Source organism: Euprymna scolopes, chromosome 11, assembly GCF_053919585.1.
Source record: "Euprymna scolopes isolate OS-2025 chromosome 11, ASM5391958v1, whole genome shotgun sequence".
Lineage (NCBI taxonomy): Eukaryota > Metazoa > Mollusca > Cephalopoda > Sepiida > Sepiolidae > Euprymna > Euprymna scolopes.
Window position 1 is genome coordinate 105,540,517 of NC_136492.1, and position 22,556 is coordinate 105,563,072.

At 32.4% G+C, this 22,556-nt stretch overlaps 1 protein-coding gene across 1 annotated transcript in view; it reads left to right on the forward strand.

Moving 5' to 3' along the window:
- Window positions 1–18,346, forward strand: part of LOC145288036 (calcium and integrin-binding family member 2-like) — a 57,451-nt gene extending 39,105 nt beyond the window's left edge. The window contains exons 4-7 of the mRNA XM_080136051.1: window positions 4,670–4,817; window positions 6,046–6,167; window positions 13,013–13,101; window positions 16,897–18,346. Coding sequence (XP_079992177.1) covers window positions 4,670–4,817; window positions 6,046–6,167; window positions 13,013–13,101; window positions 16,897–16,918 — 381 coding nt within the window. The 3' untranslated portion in view covers window positions 16,919–18,346. The remainder of the gene's footprint in view (window positions 1–4,669; window positions 4,818–6,045; window positions 6,168–13,012; window positions 13,102–16,896) is intronic.
- The last annotated feature ends 4,210 nt before the right edge of the window (window positions 18,347–22,556 follow it).

The following is a 22,556-nucleotide window of genomic DNA, read 5'->3' on the forward strand; positions in this document are numbered from 1 at the left end:
TGATAACATAGAATTACCGGGCTTCATATTTGGAAAACTACTTGTTTTTCGTCTAATTTTAAATTTTCGCCAATACTACACTGTGACAAGGCAGTTTGGTACGGTATGCAAGTGCACAATTAACAGCCTTTTTTTTATGCTCACGCGTAGCATAAACGAAGGCTGGGCTGTGAAATGGAAAATAGTCCCAGAGCTAAGTGATTAATACCATACAAACTGTAAATTTGCGACGGAAACGGTTACCGTATTCTTTTAAAGCACCGAAAACTACAAAAAACTATTTTTTCTATACAAATGTGAGACGAGCCTTAAAGTCAAATAATACCGATTTTTAAAACAAATTTCCTCGCGTCTTTATTGAAAGATAAAAGCAAACAAAAATCGAAACCTTTTAGCCAATGAACATTAAAATGTCCCCTCTCTCAGGTGGCCAGAAAGGGGGTACTCATTTTAAGTTAAATTTACATGGAAAAGTGATCACCCACTTTTCGAAAAAGTAATTTCATCATATGAAAACTATTTTTTTGCGACGGAAACTGTTTTCAGATTCGTTTTTAGTACACCAAAATCTACAAAAAAAATATTTCGTTATATACGTATATATATGTATAATTTTACCTTTATTTCTAGTTAAAAAGTAATTATTATGGTAAATTGGGTAAAATCGCATTTTTCTTAGCCGTTATGGAAGGCTACACACAGGATACATAATTCCGAAAAGAATATTTCAGATTGCTTGTCTCATAGCTGCTGTCTATAGCAATTTATGTGCCCTAAACTATGGCACTTCTGCAGTATGCCGATGGCGGCCATTATAAGGGGGCGATAACTTCAATTTCTTCTTTGTCAAATAACACAGCAAATAAGTACCAAGAACTTTTTCCGAACAGAAAAATATTTGAAAACCAAAACATTGTATAAAAATGTATTAGTAAATGTGCAGTTTAGTGGCGTAAATTATTTGATAGACAAAAAATTATAAAAACTATTTTTATACAAAACACATTAGACCCAAAGGCTGAAATTTAATACTTTTTCATTTTTTCTTATATTAAATGTATGACATTCGAAGCCGCCGTATTGCTATTGGCCTTTCTAAAGTTTGACAGATCGACTTTTTTTAAGACAAGATTTGGCCTTTTTTACACTCTTTCGTTACAAAAAAAAAATATGGCGACCAAAAACATAGTTTCATTAAAGAGCATAAAACAAGGTCAAATTTGGCCTTAAAAAGGTCAATCTGTTAAACCTTAGAAAAGGCAAATTTTAAAAGCAATATGGCGGCCTCAAATAATTTTTTGTCTGCCAAATAAGTTATGCTGCTAAACTACACATTTACCAATTTTTTTCTGAACACAAAATATTTGAAAACCAAAACATTTATAGTATCAAAATGCATCAATAATTTTCTACTCTCCATTAAAAAAAAAAAAATTAGAATCATGTTTGTATAAATTCACATATAAACGTTAAGATTACAGTATTAATTTTTTTTTTTTTTTCATTTTCACCCCAAACAAGGCACAGTGCTACTTGATGTAGGGGCTGTGGTGTCGTTTCCTTTAAAAAAAAAAAAAAAAAAAAAGGATAAATAAACCTTTTTTCTGATTGGTCTAAAAACTTTTGGTTATTTGAAGCCGCCATAAAAAGAAATAAAAGAACTACCATGTTAGCATGGAGAGAAAGAAAGCAATTATTAACGATGAAGATGCAGAACAGTAAAGAATGGATTGCTACATAACACCGTTTGTTGTTCCAGCGCGGTTCATGTTCTGCATAAGTGACTTGAACTTCTGCATGTCAGTACAATTGGAAAAACAGGAACTCTGAAGGGAGTTGCAGAGTCTAGAAGTTCTGGGAATAAACTATTAGAGTAGAAGGCTTTCTTACATCTAGGGATCTCTACTGTGTAGGGGTGGGATTTTGCTGATTGTCAGGGTATTTACGTTGAGGAGCATAAGGGTTTGTAGTTCATCAGAATATCCACTATTAAAATAATAATAGAACAAGCAGAGGGATGCAATATTTTGTCAATGGGATAGAGGTTGAAGCTTGGATGACAGTTCAGAACCTATCAGGTTGGTGATTGATAACCATTGCCTTTATCAACATTCTGTATCTTAGTATGTTGACATGAAGGGGAGGATGGAAGAAATTCCAAATTTACCAGGACTATATATTCTACACCGCATTGTAAGATTAGATAAGATACAGTGTTGACTTTAGTAACTGATAGATATTAACTCTTTTTGAACTATTGCCTTTATCAACATCGTGTATCTTCTTAATATGTTGAAATTGAGGAGGAAAAAAAATTAGGAATTTACCAAGAAACTTGTTCTACTTGACGTTTTTCCAGGATTAATACTCAGTATCAACATTATTTCTCTGAATACTTTGATTTTAGCTGTACTTTTGTTTGTGTTGCAAAGGCCTTTAAAATTTGATTAGTGTATTTGATAAGTGGGATGATATTAATTTTTATATTGGTGTTGTCTTTGAGCAATATAGAGTTTTCCAAAAATCTTGGCACATTTTAACATTGAATATCACAAGAACTATCAAGGATATAAAAACGCATCTGGTATATTCAGAAAGCGTGTAATCAAGTTTTTTTATGGAATGTTCAAAGATATTCAATGTGAGCACCATTGGTCACACAACACACATCAAGCTAATAGTCTAATTCTTGCCAAACATATGCCAGCATTGCGTTGTCAATGGTTGCAACAGCTTTTGTTATTTGGGTCTTCAGCTCATCCATGTCTCTTTGAATGGTAGGCAAATAAACCAGTCCTTTCACAAATCCTCACAAAAAAAAAAAAATCGCAGGGTGTGAGATTTGGTGATGAGAGAGCAGGGTATAAAATCACGATCATCTTGCCCAAATCGTCCAATCCATCTTTCTGGCTGTGTTGTGTTCAGAAATTGTCTAACCTTGTGGCTTCAGTGTGGTGACGCCCCATCTTGTTGGCAAATGAAATCATCAAACTCTTTCTCACTCAAGCAGACATGAGAACGTGTAATGTGGCCAAGTCTTCTGGAACATCCTGTCTAATTGTCATTAACATAAAATGGCAATTTTGACAGTTCTGTGAAGGTTCCTCACTAACATTACAATATTATTTTTGGTAAGAAAGGGGGGGGGGTAACAGAAACTTCTGTTCTACTAGGTGTTGACCAGGAGTAATAAAATTTTTATTATCATCGGCATTTCTATTCATACTTTGATTTTAATTTTGACAGAGCGGTAAAGGCCTTCTTACTAACATTACAGTATTATTTTTCATAATTGAAGGGGAGGTAACAGAAAAGTTTTTTTCTACTCAATGTTGTCGAGGAACAATAAAATTGTCACTAGCATTTACTGTATTATATTTGGCAAGTGAGTGGAAGTAACAGAATCTTTTGTTCTAGTTGGAATTATCCAGGATTACTTAATGTCAATTTTAATCTCTTTGGACTATTTTCATTATCAACATAATTTCTCTTCGTATTATTGCGAAAGCAGGCGAGGGGAATGCAATTACTCAGGATTAAGAATGTTGTTGTGTTTTGTGTTACTTAGCATTGTTCGAGAGCAATAAATGTTAGGCTACAATATTATATTTAAAAATATAAATATTTATGAATGATATCATTATTTTATTTTAACATGTTAAAACAAAAGTAATTTGTTAGGTGGAGGATAAACAGTGTTTGGGAAAAGGATAGAAAAATGGTGGAAGGAAAAACAAGAAAAATAAATAGAGGGAGATAGAAGTTTTAATATAAAGATGTTACACTCGTTATTTCTATGATATAAAAGTCACTTTGTGCGCGCGAGTTTCTTCCTTATAGGTTCCGAAACGGCTGAGCCTGTCTTTTGCAAATTTCACACAAAGCTAATTTATATATCTCCGTGTTCTTAAATATGTTTTGTACAGAAATTTGTCCGATAAGTATGAAAAATAAAAAAGTTAAATCCTAAAAATAGTTTTTCTTTCTTATAGATTAAAAAAAGAATTTTTACAGGATAATATTTTACATTGTACTGGTAAGGGAGATAATAAAATTTCAACAAATAATTTCTTCTTAAAAAAAAAAAGCAGATTTGTTGACATGTGGAAACATATAGTTAAGTGGTAGAGAATTCGACTACGGATTGAATGATCCTGTGTTCAAGCCCAAGTATACCTCACCATTTTTTCTTATTAATGAATTCAATTTACAATAAAAAGAGAGGCACCATTTAAAATTGCCGCAAATCATTTCTTTGATTTCATATTTTAAAAGTAAATATTAATCAGAAGTGAGTTTCCAGGGCATTCATCGTCAGCTGTTGCGATATTGTAAACAAACACAGACGGAATTTGATGAACCACATTATCCTTATTTTTTTATTTTTTTTTATTTTTTTTTTTTTTTTGCGAATTAGTCCACTAGGCAAATTATTCCTCGTAATATATAATAATCAATAGAAGATTGATTCTTTAATAGTACATACACAATCTGCATAAATTGAAATATGTTTAAGCATATTGTATGACTGAGCAATGCCAGGTGTCTAGCTAGTTTAACTTCTATTTAGTTTCCTATGACCACAGGCAATGCTGGACAGCCCTGCTAGTCTTAAATATGCAATTTTTAAAAAAATGTTTTTTTTTTGTTTTTTTTTGTTTTTTAATAGGTTAATCCCTTCAAAGATCGGATTTGTAAAATCTTTTCTTCCTCCGATGATGGTTCAATGTCTTTTGAAGACTTTTTGGATATGATGTCCGTGTTCAGTGATAATGCACCAAGAAGTCTTAAAGCAGAATATGCCTTCAAGATCTATGGTAAGTGAACTGGATTTGTAGTTTTAAAGGGTCCGGGTTGGAGATCTGGGTTTGGTTTTGTTGTGTATTATAGTTTTAATAGATTGTATACTTTGCCAAACATGAGTGTTAAAAGCCTGCCTGCCTGCTTACTACCACTTTTTTATTTTTTGCTCAACACACACCTCCAAACACCTGGACAACGTCAGGCAGCCAGACTAGTAAATTGATAAATTTCTTCAGCATGACCATTTATTTAAACCATTATTCTTGTCTTCATGATTCCATGCCTAGTCTGTATTCATCACCCTTCTTCTAATTCTTTTGCGCCATTGGTACGGCACAATCACGTTGACACACCGGTTCTCGCCAGATCACCGAAGTTAAGCAATGTTGAGCCTGGCCAGTACCAGATGGGTGACCATTTGGGAAGGCTAGGCGCTGTATGTACCTTCTGGGAAGGTTGGGTGTGGGGCCAGCACCCTCACCTCATAAAAAGAACTCAGTCGCTATAAAAGCATCTACAAAGTTGCAGATAGCCTATGCCCCTTAGGGGCTCAAGGCTATGTGTGTGTATTGGTACATTCTCATTGGCTATTGAATTTTATAGATTTGCATATTTGATACATTTGGAAAAATAGTAGAAAATAAAGCGTTAGAAATTATTTCAAAAAGTAATTTTTTTTTTTTATATCTCTACTTAAGATAACAACTAAATTGTATTTGTATTATTTGTTTTGATTGGACTATTCTCATTTGTGCAACGATTCGATCAGTGTAGCCTCCGATCTTCGGCATGCATCTTGAAAAAGTAACTTTTCTTCTTTCTTTTTCAAAATGCCTAATGAAGGTCAGAGGCTACACCAACCGAAACGTTGCACAAATAAAACTCAAGATGAGACCAATAGTACGATCAAAACAAGAAAAACAATCAGCCCTCATCTAAAAAATTCAGAACTATAAATTGTAATTGCTACGGTTTTGTTTATCATGAAAAATAAAATACATTATCAAAACATACAATAATTTTACTGCATATTTTTTAGACTTTATATGTAATGAGGATGGGCACTCAGTAACTGTTTTTTGGGGAGGGGGTTGTTTATTTGTTTTGTTTTTTTTGTTGTTTTGTTTTTTTTGTTTTGTTTTTTTATGTTTTTTTTTTTGTATATTTTATCGTAACCAAATATTTGAAAAATTTAAATGCAAATTGTTTCTGTTAACTTTGGTGTTGATTCACTGATTTCAGATTTTGATGAAGACAACATGCTTTCCAGCCGAGACCTTTTTGAGATAATTCGGCGCATCACGACAGCTGATGACAACAATGATAAATTAGATGATGAAGAAATGCAACAGTTGATTGATAATGTGAGTATAAGATAACATCGCAGCAGGCACTAGAGAGCGTGGTAGACCAAGGAAGACCTAGATTGAATGCGTAAGAAATAAAATGATTGTATACAACCTGATCTTATTCCTTTGGATTGCATAGAAGCCAGGCATAAGACCTCACCTTCTGTTCTCCATCTTAGAGTTCGGGACCCAAACTATGCAAAACTATCATGACAGGCATATAGAAATGTATCCATTGATTTTCAACTCTACATAATGTAACTATTGTTTGATAAAAGGGCATGTTACTTGGTTGATTAGATATGTTTGCGAATCAGTTAATACTAAGTTTTTGAATTTTTGAGATAAGGATTGATTATTCATATTATTTTGGATTCTTTGGTCTACTGTTCTCATCTTGAGTGTTATCTTCATAATGTTTTGGTTGATGTAACCTACGACCTTCTCCAGGTGTATCTTGTTGAACTCAGAAATCTTTCAAAATACAATTGTGAATTAGTTCGGACTTCTACCCAATCATGGCTGATGGAATGCGAGCATGTTACCCCCGTTGACTAAATAAAAGGTTCCATTCAAAATTTCATGCAGATACCGGAGTTCGTCAGAAAGATTTCCAAGTCTGTACAAGATACATCTGAAGAAGGTCGGAGGTCAAATCAATTGAAACATGCGAATAACACTCAAGATGAGAACAGTAATTCAAAGAATCCAAATAATATGAATTGACTAATACTATTTCTATCATGATAGAATGGCCTTTTGATCTTTTTACAATTTAAATTCAAGCATGCATCAAATTTTGTGTGAGTTTGTAAGCACTGTAACTTCTGAAATTACACTTATGTGTTTCTGTTTAGAGCAAAATTGAATCATGATACTTGACATTTGCATTTTAAACTTTAATTCAAGCCATTATATAAAAACAATTTCATAAAATCAGCAGTAGGTTCTCTACAGTACAATGTAGACTACAATGTATTGTGGACTTACTCCCTGCATGGAAGCATGTGAAACTTCCTGTTGGTGCACCATGCTGGGTCCCTAACTCTAGCAGGTAATCAATTGATTTGATTGAAAAATCGGCGCTTTCACTAATTTTGATGACAATAAAAAAAGTATTAGAAGTGTGGAACATTCGTTGATTCTCATTCAATCCCAAGCAATGTCACGTCTCTATGCTAATATATACATATATATATATATATATATATATATATATATATATATATATAATATATACATATATATAGTTAGTTTTGGAAGTTTTTTAACCTTTATATAAAAAAAACATTAAATTTTTATATTTTTTATCATTCATTAGAAAACTATTTAGTCAGCAAATCATTTAGGGATTTAAAAACGAAACAGTATATTAAATTATGGCTACCCCAGAAGTGTTGATCATACACCACTTCCCTTAATCTTAAGGAGAAAAAAATGTTACAGATATTAGATCTAGTTTCCTATTCTTAATTTGGCTTGCCTATTCATGTTATAAAAATGAATTTCTTTACCTGTGAGATTCATCTGTTTCCCAATTTAAAATGGATATATTTTTAAATTTACCAGTGTTGTATTTATAAGATTAGGATTAATCCATTTTACTATTTATCACCCTCTACTATGATTAGTACTTTGTATATTTACATTCTTATTTATTTAAAGTTAAAAATATATAAAGGTTAAAAATATTTATAAATATTAACTTTTTTAAAAAAAGTTTTTTTTATAACTGTTTAAATATTTTAGTTTTATCCCCACCTTGTTTTATCATCCTTATTATTAAGCTAGAAACTGGTGGCATGAAATCTGTTAATTTTAAGGTAATGCGAGCTATTCTCCAAACCTCTGACATAATGGTTCCATAAAACATAAAAATAGGGCTTGTACTATATTTATGTGGCATACAAACTATTTGAAAGGGGAAAGTTTTTTTTATCAAATATTTTATAAAGAAAAATCCCATCCTCAATTTTTATATCTAAATCCAGAAATGTAGCCTATTTTCCTCTATGTTCACAATTTAATTGTAACTCGTTTGGATATATAAGATGTTTATTTTTTTCAAATAAGATCATCTATAAATCTCCCACAACCATGAAAATTATGTTTTAGATTTATCATTTTTTACTTGTGATGACACACACACACACATATATATATATATATATATATATATATACTCGAGTCTATGTAAATACAGATTTGCCCAAAATTTAGGATACTATCATTTGGAGTAATATTTTATTTCCTATTCGAAAATAACATTCTTTAACAAGACGACTTATGAGCATTTTTAAAATACCTTTAGAAACACTGGTTTTGCTGTTTTTATTTTTACATTAGAAAGCTTTAGAGTTTGAAAAGTCTATATATTTACCTTTACTGCCTTCAAAAGCTAAATCTACAGTATCATTTAATTTTTTAATTAGTTTTTTGTGTGGAATTTTAGTATATCGCATACTAAAATCATAAGTCGCTATAGATTTTGATTTTATTCTGGAATTTATGTTATCTAATTTTTATTCTACTGGTTGTGAATTATTTACCACCAAAAATAGATTTATATTGCTATAGAATTTTCTTTTCTGGTGGAAATTATTTATTTGATTTATAATTAATTTAAACACCCAGCACAGCTTCTGCTCCACAGGCGACTTCGAAACTACCTCCCCTCTCACCTGACCCTTTACAAGCCACATCCAGAATGGATCGCTGCGGCTCGAAAGCGCGAGATAACCCTGTCTCGGCGCAACACGCGGCTCATAGAGATGTATAACCGTACAGCCCATTCTCTCCACCCACTACAAAGTGGGGACTTGGTCGTACTACAAAGAAACAATCATCTCTGAGACATCACTGGTCGGGTGATTGAAGCCCTCCCCAATCGGCAGTACCGTATCAGAGTTGATGGCTCTGGTAGAATCACCTTGCGGAATCGGCGGTTCCTCAGAAAACTTGAGACTCCCACATCTCAAAAGCCCATCCCAAGCGCACTACCAGGGGCCCCACCTCACATACCCCAAGTGACAGAGACAGACAGGCATGTCGTACCAGACCCTCAATTTGACCTTCGGACACAGCAACCCGGGGGGAACATCACTCCAGAAGAAGTACCTGAACCTCCTAGACCAATGCCAGCCAAGTTGGCGCGGGCACTTGCGAGGCTATTCCCATATAATCAACCTGGCCGTGAGGAGCTCATTCCTCCTCGGAGGCCGTTACCTCCACGTGATGGGGGAGGGGAGATGTAGAATCAAGAATGCGCTTACCTTCCCTCTCCACCATTATGGACCATTTAACTAATTTCAACATATTTATTCAGTAGCAATTAGCAGTATGCTAATTGCCATTGGACCAGCCTACAATTAGTCAGGGATGGTGGATTGTTCTATTTTGAGGCGCCTGATAGGCTAAACATGCCAGGAGGGGCAGGTGCCACTCTACAAATGCCAGCTGCTCTGGCATTCAGGGGTTTTACTGTTATAGACTTCTGCCAGGAACTACACTCTGTCAATTATCGCATCCATTCAGCACAACATCTTCATTGGATTAGCTGGCTCACCCTAGCAATATTCTACATGAACATTATCTATCAGACAAGTCTCTACTCATTGACCAGAAACTAAGTAAGTCTTCACTTTAACAAGAACACATCAAACCCATTATCTATGTAATACTAAAATTCTAAGCACCTTGTATGTTTGTATGACTTAATGATTAATAACTAGGGTTAGAATAACATAATATTCTTTTCATTGTTTTGACTCTCTAGTATATATCCATTGATATGTTTTTATATAGTGATGTGGTTCTCGGTTGATTGTTTGTGTCAGATATGTACTTGATAGTCAAAACAATGATAAGAATATTTTGCTGTCATAGCCCTAGTGATAACTTATTCTGAAGTTATTTCTTTTGATAATATAATAGGAACAAACTATTTAAAAAAAAATGTTTTTTACATAGGCGTCACCACTTATCAAGGCCGAGAGGCCACTCAAGGATAAGGGTTAAAGAGTGTACAGTAGTCAAAAGGACATTATAGTAATCGATAGTAATGGAAGTTCAGTAAATTTGTTAACTTAAGTGTAACTGCTCATCAGAAACTTGTTCACGTTGGACTTGAAGAGAACCATATTATAGACAGCTGGAAAGCAGGAAAACTGAAGACAATTCCACAGGTGTGCAGTTCTAAGAAAGAAGTTTTGATCATGAACCTACGTTTAGGGTTAGGCACAGATAAAGAGTGGGGGGAATTATTGATAGTGTTTTCAGCTAGACGAGTGTTTCTTGTGAAATTTTGGCGAGGGAGGGGGGCATAGATTGAAGCTCAGTCGAACACATTCCATGAAAATAACGATAAAGCAGAGACAGACTCGCAACATCTCTTCTGTGAGAAAGAGGTTGCAGTGAAGAGAAAGGGACATCTCCCACGAGGCCACGAAGTCTATTTTGAACCCTATCAAGGCAGGACAAGTCCTTTCTAGCAGCTCGTGCCCAGATGTGGCAACAGTATTCCATCCTTGGACGTACCTGGCTCTTATATAGATAGAGAATTGCATCAGCAGTGAGATATTTACCGGATCGATAGAAAGATCCCACCATTTTTCCAGCAGCCTTGGCAACAGATTTGATGTACGTATTCCATTTAAGATCAGGAGTAAAGGTCAAAACTTGAGGCCTCCCCAAGACGAGAGCTATTCATTTTAATTGATGCCAGATGGGGATCAGAACGTTGATGATGTAAAGATAGAAGCTTGGTTTTAGATGCATTAAAAGTAACCAGCCACTCCTTTCCCCATTGTACAACGTGATTAAGATCAGAGGAGAGAGAATCAGAGAGAACTTGGTCGTTTACTGTCTTAGATGTGCTACCATAGATGGTAGTGTCATTAGCAAAAATGTCTACAAATGATCTAAGGATGTTATTTGGAAGATCATTAATGTAGATCAGGAAAAGAGTTGAGGCCAGGATGAACCACTGAGGGACTCCAGTATTAATACTGTGAGTTTCTGATTTTTGCCCATCAACTACTACTCATATGAACCTATCAGAGAGAAATGATTTAATAATTAAGACATTTCCAACTAAACCATAGCTGGAGATCTTGTGAAGTAAACCTTTATGCTATACCCTATCAAAGGCCTTTGATATGTCAAGAGCAATTGCCCTAGAAAGGTTGCCTCCATCGAGAGATTCGCTAATCCTATGCGATATAACTGTAAGCACATCTGCTGTAGATCTAGCAGAACGGAAACCATATTGTGTGTTACTAAAAAGGTTATTTTTGCTGAGATGGTTGATTACTTCTGTATTTAACACAGATTCCAGCAACTTACTCATGACGCACAGGAGACTTATTGGCCTGTACTGAGAGGGGGATGAACGATCACCTGAATTCTTAAATACAGGGCATACTGATGAGATTTTCCAGAGTGATGGGAAGCAATTCTCCTTACGACAACGTTTAAACAGTTTTGTAAGTATGGGCGCTAGTTCAGGTTGAAGTTTTTTGAGTATTATAATTGGAATACCATCAGAGGCGGTTGCTCTACTGGAGTCAAGGTTTTTGATTAGCTTGGCAACATCACGTACAGACATTTGTATATCACATAGCGTGTTTTCTGATACAGGAGGAAATATTGGGGGTTGGTGGCCTTGGTTGCAAAGGGTAGAATTAGCTGCAACGTTCTTGGCAAAGAGTTTGGCTTTGTCTGATGCTGACGAGATTAACTCGGGTTCATTGATGATAGTTGGGATAGAGCATACGCTTCTGTTCAGGATTGTGTTTGCTATTTGCCAAAACTGGTGGGAACCAAACTGCTGTTCAGCTACTTTCAACTTGACGGACTGAGCATATAACTCTCTTGCGTTCTTTATTACTTTCTTACAATGGTTGCTGGCAGTCCTGAAAGCGGCTTTAGTTTCCATACATCTATTACGTTAGAAGCAGTGGAAAAAGTGATTTCTGTGTGCAATAGCAGCAGCACATTCTGGAGAGAACCATGGCTGTCTGTTAGGTTTTTGCTGGAACTTTTTCGAGGGTATGAAACGGTCTATACCTACAATTAACCATTCCGTCAAGTTTGATACTATAGAGGACACATCCTTTTTAAACATGGAATGCAGAGGTAGATCTGATATAAATGTACGGAAGCCATCCCAGTCAGCCATAGTGTATCAATATGCTGTACGATGGAGAGGTACGTCTTATTACGTTTCATTTTTATCTTAATTGATACAACTGAGTGGTCGGAAGATCCAAGAGGAGACAGAACAGAAACTGAACATAAGTTCAGAGTAAGTTGTGAGAAAAAGGTCTAGGAGACTCGCATACTGGCCGTCATTGTCGGGCACATGGGAACTATGGGAGATAACTCATTCAAGAGTTGCCTCGCTTGATCAGATAAGAAACTGAAACTCCTTTTAAAAACTCATTTAGCGTGAGTAAATGTTTGTATCTTTAAAAAATATCATTTTTTTTTTTTTTTTTTTTTTTCAATGCTTGATTAATATTTTCAAAACTCAGTACATTTTGACAAAACAAGTAATGTATTTTATTTAGAATTTGAAAATTATAGATATTAAAAAAATAAGATAAAAATGAAAATATGGAGCTTACAGAATAGAGCAGAACTATGTAGGCCTATCCATCCATTCATGTCTAGGCAATGCTGAGTAAACCTCTTAGTATAATACTATAATTCAGAATCAATAGTTGTTTCAGCTAATAATATTAATATCACAATTTAAAATTTGAAAAAAATATTTTTTTAATTATTTCATTTTTTTTTTAATTTTTATCATTTTTTTATTTTACATTTCCTTTGTTTTTGTTTTCTTTTTGATTTTTCAGATTTTTGAGGAAGCTGATCTTGATGATGATGACTGCTTATCATTCCAAGAATTTGAACATGTTCTTTCAAAAGCTCCCGATTTTGCGAGGTAATTATTTAAAAAAAAAAAATTGTTTTGTAATCTTGTTCCAATTAAACATGTATTTCCGTCTTTTATGTATTCAATCCACTATGTAATATTCAAACTGTGATTGACTTTGTATCAAACATTATCCAAAAATGAAATAGTGAATATTTTAAATAATTTTAACAACTATGCATTTACTCAGCGTTCTAACCTCTAGGGACTCAACCAATTCAGGACAGACTTAAATAAAATTTAAATTGGAGATTAAACTGCACAATATGTGGAGTAAATGATAGACAAGTGTGTTTTCTTCTTTAATATCATGTAACCATTGACCAGGACGAACTAATCCCTGTCCTTGCCTTTCTTATAAATAAAGCCACAAGATGAAAATGATATCAATGATGTTTTCAGAATTAAAAACCAAGTAATAATGGTTTACTGCATCTATTTTACTTGACCAAAACTTTCATAGGGATTTGTATAGGTCACCAAATACTTGTATCAGCTATCATCCTGGTCACATTGAGCCAGTTTCATGCCAAGCAAGTACAGTGTCTCTGACCATTATAGTCCACTTTCACTGATTTTGAGCTAGGTCACGATATAGCTAGCCAACTCAGATTTTATAGTTCCAAACCAGCAATGTGTGAGCCTGATAGTGCTGCCAGGCTGCCTTTGATTGTTGCTGGCCAGTTCTTCAACTGCCCACCAGCACATTTATGCTGACCAAGTAGAGAAGAACCTCATAGATGAACTCCCTATAACATTACTCCTTTCTGTACTGAATCCACTAACATCAGCTCTGCTCACTTCCATCCTTAGTAATAGTTTAAAATCTGTGCATGCCATATTCAAGAAGTTTGAGTAAAATCATTATTTGGCTAAATAAAGAAAATAATTTTGATAATTTCAAAGCTATGAAAAAATATGAATTATTTGTACGAACTACTGTTTTCATCTTTGAGTGTTATTCACACATTTCAGTCAATACAATCTTCAAACTTCTTCAGGTGTATCTTATCAAACTCGGGGAATCTGCATAAAACTTCAAACGGAACTTTTTATTTAATCCATCGGGGTAGCATGCACTCATTCGCAACTGTATTCTTCATATCACCTGCACAGAAGAGTGTCATCTACAATTGTAGTTACTTTATCCATTACATCACCAGTCCAAATAATCAATCCTCATCCCAAAAATTTAAAAACATAAAAAAAAAACTACTGATCTAAAATGGAACACATAGACCAAATTGCTTGCCAAGATCTCTGGAAAGATGGTTGGATCACTCTACTATTCCAGTAAGTATCTCACTCCCGATGCAATCCTCTATCTGTATAAGAGCCAGGTATGCCCTACAATGGAGTACTGTAACCACATCTTGGCAGGAGCTGCTCAGCATGCCCTATCCTGACTTGATAGTTCAAAACTGGCTTCGAAACCTAGCAGGTGATGCCCTTTTTTTTCCTTACAACCTCTTTCCCACAAGAGACTAACTAAAACCACTATATATAATTTTCCCCACTCTATCTGTGCCTAAATGTAGACGCAGATTCCATGAATAGAGCTTCTTTTCCAAAACTGCCCGCCTTTGGAACACTGTTCCGCTGGTATGCTTCCCAGCTGAATACAACATGGTAGCCTTCAAATCTAATGTAAACAAGTTCCTGTTAGGTCGTTCTCATAAATAATCAAATTCCACCCAATTTACATCATTATGGATTACTTCACTACCACCTTACGTTCATTAACCCTTATCCTCGAGTGGCCTTTGAGTCTTGATATGCGGTGACCCCCCCCCCAGTATATATATATATATATATATATATAATTTAGATTTTTTTTCTATAACGTTAGTAAAATGGAAAACACTGGAATTGCTTTGTTGTAATTTAATTCCAAAGAAAGTTAACACTTGTACACAAAAACAGTTTATGAACTTCACATGTATATTAAGAAGTGCCCCAAAGTGTTCTACTTGTATTCTGATGCTAAGAGGTTCTATTGGATGTTGGGAAGTAGTTCCTAAGATACTCTCACAAACACCTGTCATTTATACAGATTTTTTCCGAAAAGTTGAATGGTGAACCACTGGGAAATTTGATAAAAAATAATCCTTATGCATTTTCCTATCTGTGATATTTGTTGGCTTTGTAATATAGTGAAGGGAGTAGAAGTTATAAAGACTTTAATCAGTCGAATTGGATCATCATGTTGTAGAGATGATCAATAATTTCTCTTTAAAGAAAAATTAGTTTATAAGTCATTGGCAGATGACGGTGGTCTAGTGGTTAATAACACGGACTGACAACCTGAATGTCCAAAGTTTGAATCCAGTTCATTCCACAGAAGTCACTTTCGCTTTGAATGTTGGCAACCTTCACGTGGCCCCTCCTTTAGGTGCCTGGTCTCTTTCTAGAAAAAAAAAAAAAAAAACTAGAAAAATATTGGGCAAACCAATGCCAACAATAGAATCTTCAGATTCATACGATATGCAATGATGATGATTTTATGTCAGAGTTATCCCCCTTGGGCTTTCATCCTCCAGTTGCCAGTATGAAATCCGGTAGCAATTTTCATACAAACAGATGGCAGGTTTTGGACTGTTCAGTTTTCTTCTTTTACTATCACGGCGCTGAAAAGACTTGCCATGTGCATAGAAAAAACACTATACGGAAAATGTAAGTTTTACAGTACATTGAGCACATGCATTCTTAGCTTTCTTGTGAATCCCGTGTGCATTTTTATCTGTATTGAACAAAGTATTTACTGGTGCATATTAGAGAGAGAAGTATATCTAAAATAGTCAGTGAAAGGTAGTGTAAGCATCATATTTGAATAGTCTACCCTTCATGGCCAACTTGGAAAAAAAAAAAGTAAATAGAAAGTTTGTAAGGCTGTTTTGATGCAACAAACCACTCAGCCAGCAATGATGATTAGCAGAATGATATAAATTAATGTTGTGAATATTAGCGATTTTTTTTTTTTTTTTTTTTTTTTTCTTTTTTAATCAAAATTTTAACATCATTTATGAATGTTTAACAAATAAGAATAATACCTCTACCTCTTGACAGTTTATAGTATTTTGTTTTATTTTTTCTATTAATCAAACAATATTCAGAGCTGATACAACCTTTACATAACAGTAAAACGTGGCCTGAAGAAATGCAAGTAGAGGTTAATGAAGTTAAATTTGCATCAGCTTTTCTGAAGTTAAATGTTATACCGTCTTAATAAATACTATAATTTTTATACAGATGGTCAATATTATTATTTGTCTATTTCAAAATTCAACTGTTAAACAAATACAAATAAAAAAAATCCACAAAAACGAGTACTCTATGAATACAATATTGATATATAGATCGAATTCTGTTAAATACTTTAGCTGATAATTCTCAAAGTGACCCCTAATTCCGTTGTTTTTTTTTTTTTCAATCATTTTTTTTTCTAAATTCATTCAATTTCATCTTAAAATGCTTTACATTATCTCTATTCTTAATTTGATCTGGTAGTTTGTTCACAAAATTTATTGTTCTATTAGCAGAAAAAATCAATTGGTTAAAATGACTAGTATATGAAATTTCTCTTAAAATCACTTTCCATATGGAAGAGAAATACAAAAAATATTCACCATATTTACAAATGCCTTCAATTATTTTGAAAGTTTCAATTATCCTTTGTTTTTCTCTCTAGTAAACTAGTTCATTCTAATTTTCCAATCATTCAGTTGTAATCTACTTTTTTTCTTTTTTTCTTTTTTTTTTTTTTCTTTTTTTCTTTTTTTTTTTTTTCTTTTTTTTTTTGCTTAGATCATTCCGTTTTCACTTGTGATTTATGGAGAAAAATATTTGGAAGCTGATTTTGGAACCTTCAAAAGAACCAAACAATAAGAACCACCTTCACATTTCCATGCATTAAAACTTTTTATTTCCTTTTTTTATTAGTTTTTCAAATGTTTTTAAAGATTTTATGTTTTCAAAATTCATTTCCAATTTCTACAAGAATGAGAATATTTTTTCTGGGAACTTTTTTTATACATTGTTTTTATTTCAAGTCTTGGATATTTTTGTTCCATTTTTTTTCTGAACCAGTTTCTACATATTTTTTTGTTCTGCTGTGTCTTCTTCCTGTGATCTCAGGAAATGCTTATAGACAAGAGGGACTTGTGAAATAACACATTTCTGAAGGCACTCTTGACAAAATCATTGATTAGGTAAAAAAAAAAACGATATAAAAAATATATAATCACTATATTTATGATGACATATACTCACCTATGCTTTTTATTTTAAATGAAAATATGTTTCTTGATTAAAAATTATGAATTTCTTCACATTTGACCAAAAATTAGCTTCATGAAAAACATAAAAGTATGCAAATTAGGTGTTAATATAATTAGTATATCCAACACTCCTCCATTCTTTATGATAAAAAAATAATTTTTGAGAACTTTTGTTACATGAAACCTTGATGAAAAACAGGATATTTTCAACTTGGAACAAAATTCTTTTCAACTGTCTTTTAATGATTCTCTCATGTGAAACTATGTTCAGTTTTTTTTTTTTTTTTGCTTTTTTAATAGATTTTTTGATAAATGCCATCGGACTGTTCAAAATATTAACATTTATATTAACACCTGGTTTACATGTTTTATGTTTTTCATGACATTTTATTTTTTTAAATGTAAAGAAATTTATTTTTAACCAAGAAATACATTTTCAGTTACAACAAAACATATATAGTTTTTTAACCTAATTAACTATTCATGTAATAATTTATTTAGCCAAAAAATATATATAATTATTTTCACAATCAAGCAACATTGCAGCTCACAAGAACCATGACGGCCAACAAACCGGAAGTCCAAGATTTTATAGTTTCATCCTTATTTGGGTTCATCAGTTGAACACATTCAAACTCTGTATTGAAAACTTGAGTCACTTGCATGCGAGGTGAGTACTTTGTCACTTGAGCAATCACACCACACACAAAAGAAAGTCCATTAACTAACATAGATCAACCAAACCACTGTGTGACATGGATGTATTCAGCTGATGAGCCCAAATGTGGGCAAAACTCAAGTCTTGGACTTCCAGTTTGTTGGCTGCCATGGCTCTTGTGAACTGCGACATTGCTTGATTTTGGAAATAATTATATCATCTCTCACATTCTGAATGTGCATGTGTGAAATACAATTTTTGGTAGTTATCTCCAAAAAAACTAAACAGCTGACTTCAAATAATACTCACATGTGCATAAAATAAATCAAAATAACAATTTAAATAAAACACCCACACTTGCACCCAATTTTATATTTGAAGTAAACCTTTACATTATTGTAAGTATCCTAACAATTTTTTTATAGACACATAAATAGAATTTAAATTTATCCAATAATCATTTTGCTATGTTTTTTTTCTCTTTATTAAACAAATGTTAAGTTCATTAACTTTCAACATAAAGTCGTGATAGAAACATTGATTCACATTTGATGGGCATCATCATTGAAACGATTTCTCTGGTCACATTTGAAGCCAACACTTGTTTTAAGCCAAAAATTCTCCCTTTTGTGATAATAATTTACCCCTGATTGATCAAACCTTGAGTTAAAAAATACAATAGCCAGAAATATGATAACAATTGCAACAATTAAACCATTAATAATAATGAAAACCGAAATGTTTTTTGTATTTGCATTCATTGTTTAAATTGTATTTCTTGAATGTTTTTCATTTTTTGTTAAATATTCAAGTCGTCGGTGATAAGTGATATTGTTGTTAATAATAATATTAGTAATCATGATAATTTCTATAATTATATTCTAAGAGTTTGAAAGAAATACAAGATTATAATTATCCAATTATTATAATTTTTTTTTTTTTTTTTTTTTCAAGTATTTAAGCTTCGAAAAAAATAAGTTTTGGTTTTGTGTGAAAACTTATTTGTACATTTCAAGCAACTTATTTTATTTGTATTATGTGTTTTTGCTATAAAAGATTTTATTCTTTATTTTTATATTCTGAGAATTTGAAAGAAAATTTAATTCTCTGGATGAGGAGATTATGAATATCTTAATTTGTGTCAATATAAAATCTTTTAAAACCGCAGAGAATGTAGAAAACAAAATAAAATTTCATTTTTTATTTTTAATATATATTAAAAACTGTGCACAATAAATCACATTATTGTTAATAATGATATTAGTAATCTTGATAATTTCTGTAATTATATTCTAAGAGTTTGAAAGAAATATTCACATTTTTCTTTTTAGTATTTAAGCTTCTAAAAAATTAAGAAAAGAATGAAAATAATTTTATTTCTTTTCATTTCTCACCTGCAAGTAACTGGCGGTTCATACAACAAAAAAAAAACATTGTCTTGGAAATTGTAAGATTGAAACTCCAAACAAGTACAGAATTAACAATGTTTGAACTTAATGCTTATTATTTTAAACAAAAATTCCTTTTTGATAAATTTGAAAGAACTTGTACGACATATTTTATAACAGGACTTTTTTTCTGTCTGTTATATATTGTTTAGCTTTGTTCATTCACAGCTTTTTTTTTTATTTATGATTGCAAAAATTGAAGTTACTCTTCGATGGACTTTCTATTTTTCATTCAACAGGGATAAAATATTTTGAATTCTCCACCTGGCAATATATCTCCCCCTTGGCAACACTAGGTATATACAGCTAGTATCTGTATATAACATTTATTTTTCCTTCTTGTGTCATGTTAGATTCATATTTATTACACAAAATAAATATCAGTTGTTAAACTATTGAAAATCAAACCAAAACGTAATCCATCAAACGGTGATTTGCTTTGAATATTAGCAGTATTCAAAGTGAATATATATTAAATTTATTTACAATTTGTCTGGAACACACATTAAAAGATGGTAAGAAGGCCATATCATATAAAAAATGTTTACAAAATTTTAATAGTCGCAAACAATTTTCTTGTTATCCTTTAAAATTTGTGTTTAAATCATTTGTTTAATAAAAGATCGTTGCAACTAATGATTTAAAGTCTTTGAAAAAAAAAAAAAAAAATTTTTTTTTTTTTTTTTTTATTAAATAAGTTTAAAAATTAACCTTTTATATTGTATTGCCCTGATACAATGAAATAAGAATAAGGAAATATAAACGGTCGAGTGAATGATTGGTAGTTTATATATAGTTATTTTCTTCAAGTTTATAGATTATGACTATTTTTTACTAATTTACAAATGCTGTTGAAAATAAAATCTGTTAACTTTTTAAACAGATTATAGAAGGTACACCAAAAGTGGCTCATTTTTTATTTATTTTTTTTTTTTTGTAATAAGTGGAAGTTAAAAAAAAGCCTTGGAGCAAGCAAAACGCCACCATTAGAGCAACAAATAAAGTCCTGTTTTTAAAAACATCTTACTTTTTTTTAAGATGTAAACAATTTGTTTAATATATGACCACCGAATTATAATATCTGGCTCTTATATAGTTTAAGGTGGTAATTTTTCATATCAAGAGAGATGACTTTTCTTACCTCAAATTACGACAAATTTCTCTCCAGTAGAGAAATTACTTTTTTTAACAATTAATTTTTCTTTATAAAAACAAAGTTTTTTGGGTTTTTTTTTTTCTTATGGATTTTTTAAAAATTATATTATAAAGTGATATTAATGTACAAATAAAAAAAATGTTAAATGATGAATAAGTTGCCACCTTAAACTAAAAAAAAAAAGGAAGCCTTACATCTTGTGTTGAAATATATTGATATCGTTGCATACTAAATATATTTTTTGAAAATAAAACATTTATTTGTTATGTTGGTTTGTTTGTTTTCACTCTCAATGAATAGCTATTTTATTTGATATTTGTTGGACCAGTGAAAAAGTTCATGAGTCAATTTATATATTTTTATTTCATGAAAAAATTCATGGATTAATTTATATATTTTCTTCTGAATCGGTATTCACTTAAAATCATGTGTCTAATAGTTATTTTGAAAATATTTCCTTTCTTTTTGTGTGTCAAAAAACCTTGAATATAATGGTTTTTTAGGTACTAAAATGTTTTGAAATGGTGTTGAGTGACATTTTTTAGGATTCCACTAAAATCATTATTAATCTTATTGTGTTTAAATTGAAAAACTAATGCCATTGTTCCTATTTACTTGCCTCCCCATGAGGGCAAAGTTAGATACAAGATTGGGTTATTAATATATTCCCAAATAGGGGCATTCCGGATTGGAATAAAAAAGTTTTTAAATTGCCTCAATTTAGAAGGATTTCTCCTTCACTGACCAAAGACAGTAAATTAAGTGTAGCATCAGAACAGATACTACACTTTGTTCCCAGCCAAAAGGCTAAGTTATGCTCTTGTTTGTTAAACTAGTCAGATTTATTGTTGTGTGGGGGGAAGGGGTGCCTGTTTATATTGTATTAATGTTCACATTTACGGCACATCAGCCCTTTTAATGAGTTTATAATGTTACATGGAAAAGGGCTGTCCCCTTTCCATGTAAATAAGAAAAATATTAGATAAGTGAAAATGAGCCTAGAATCGAACCCTGTAGGCAAAGTTAAGAAATGGAATGTTAGAAATTTAGTCTATTGTTAAATTCTATTAGAATAGTTAAATATTGTTTATATCGGAAAAAGAGTTGATTGTTCATTCTTTAAGAAATTGGGGTATTAAAAATGTCAGCTAAAAGAATGAACAATGCAACTTAAATTATATTGTTTAAAAATAGGTTAGATTAGAATTGAGGATTCTTTTGTTTGTCAAGAGTGTGTTGGACAAACATACGAAAAGCCACGTGAAATTAGTCACATTTGAAAACACATTTCTGACGTCATAGACAAAGGGAGATTCTCAATATAGGATCTAAGAGTTAGTTAGTTAGGCAGAGAGTTGAGGAGAGAGTCAGAGTTGGGCAGTCAGTTGATGAGTTGGAGTCGGAGCCCCTTGGAGGTGAGGGGGGAGGAGTAAACCAATGTAGCCATACTATTTGGATTCCTGACGTCATCGACCAGCCGATCAGATGAATAAAGAAGTCATCATTATGTTGTAACTGTTGTCTTGTGTCATCCTTCATCACAAACGAAAGTGAATTGCGTTTGTCATCTTATAATGAACATTGTGTAACCCTTCAAAGATTATGTATCTTCCTTCCTCTGTGTTAAGACCTGTGCATCATATAACCGTCTCCTCTAATATGGGTTAAAAGAACTGTAATATATATAAATATCTTCTCATCCTCATCATCACTATCGTTATGTCTGTATTACATGAGTCCCGTTATATATGTGCCCCAATATGAACTCTACATCATCTCCAATATATACCTCTGCTATTCAATGATAAAAACGAAGCAGAAGAACATACCTTATATCTTCTTCGCATCTCTTGCCGTGTCCTCGAGTGGTTTGAGTCCCAACTTCAAGACACCTGGAACAAAAGCTCTCTCATGCATAACAACAT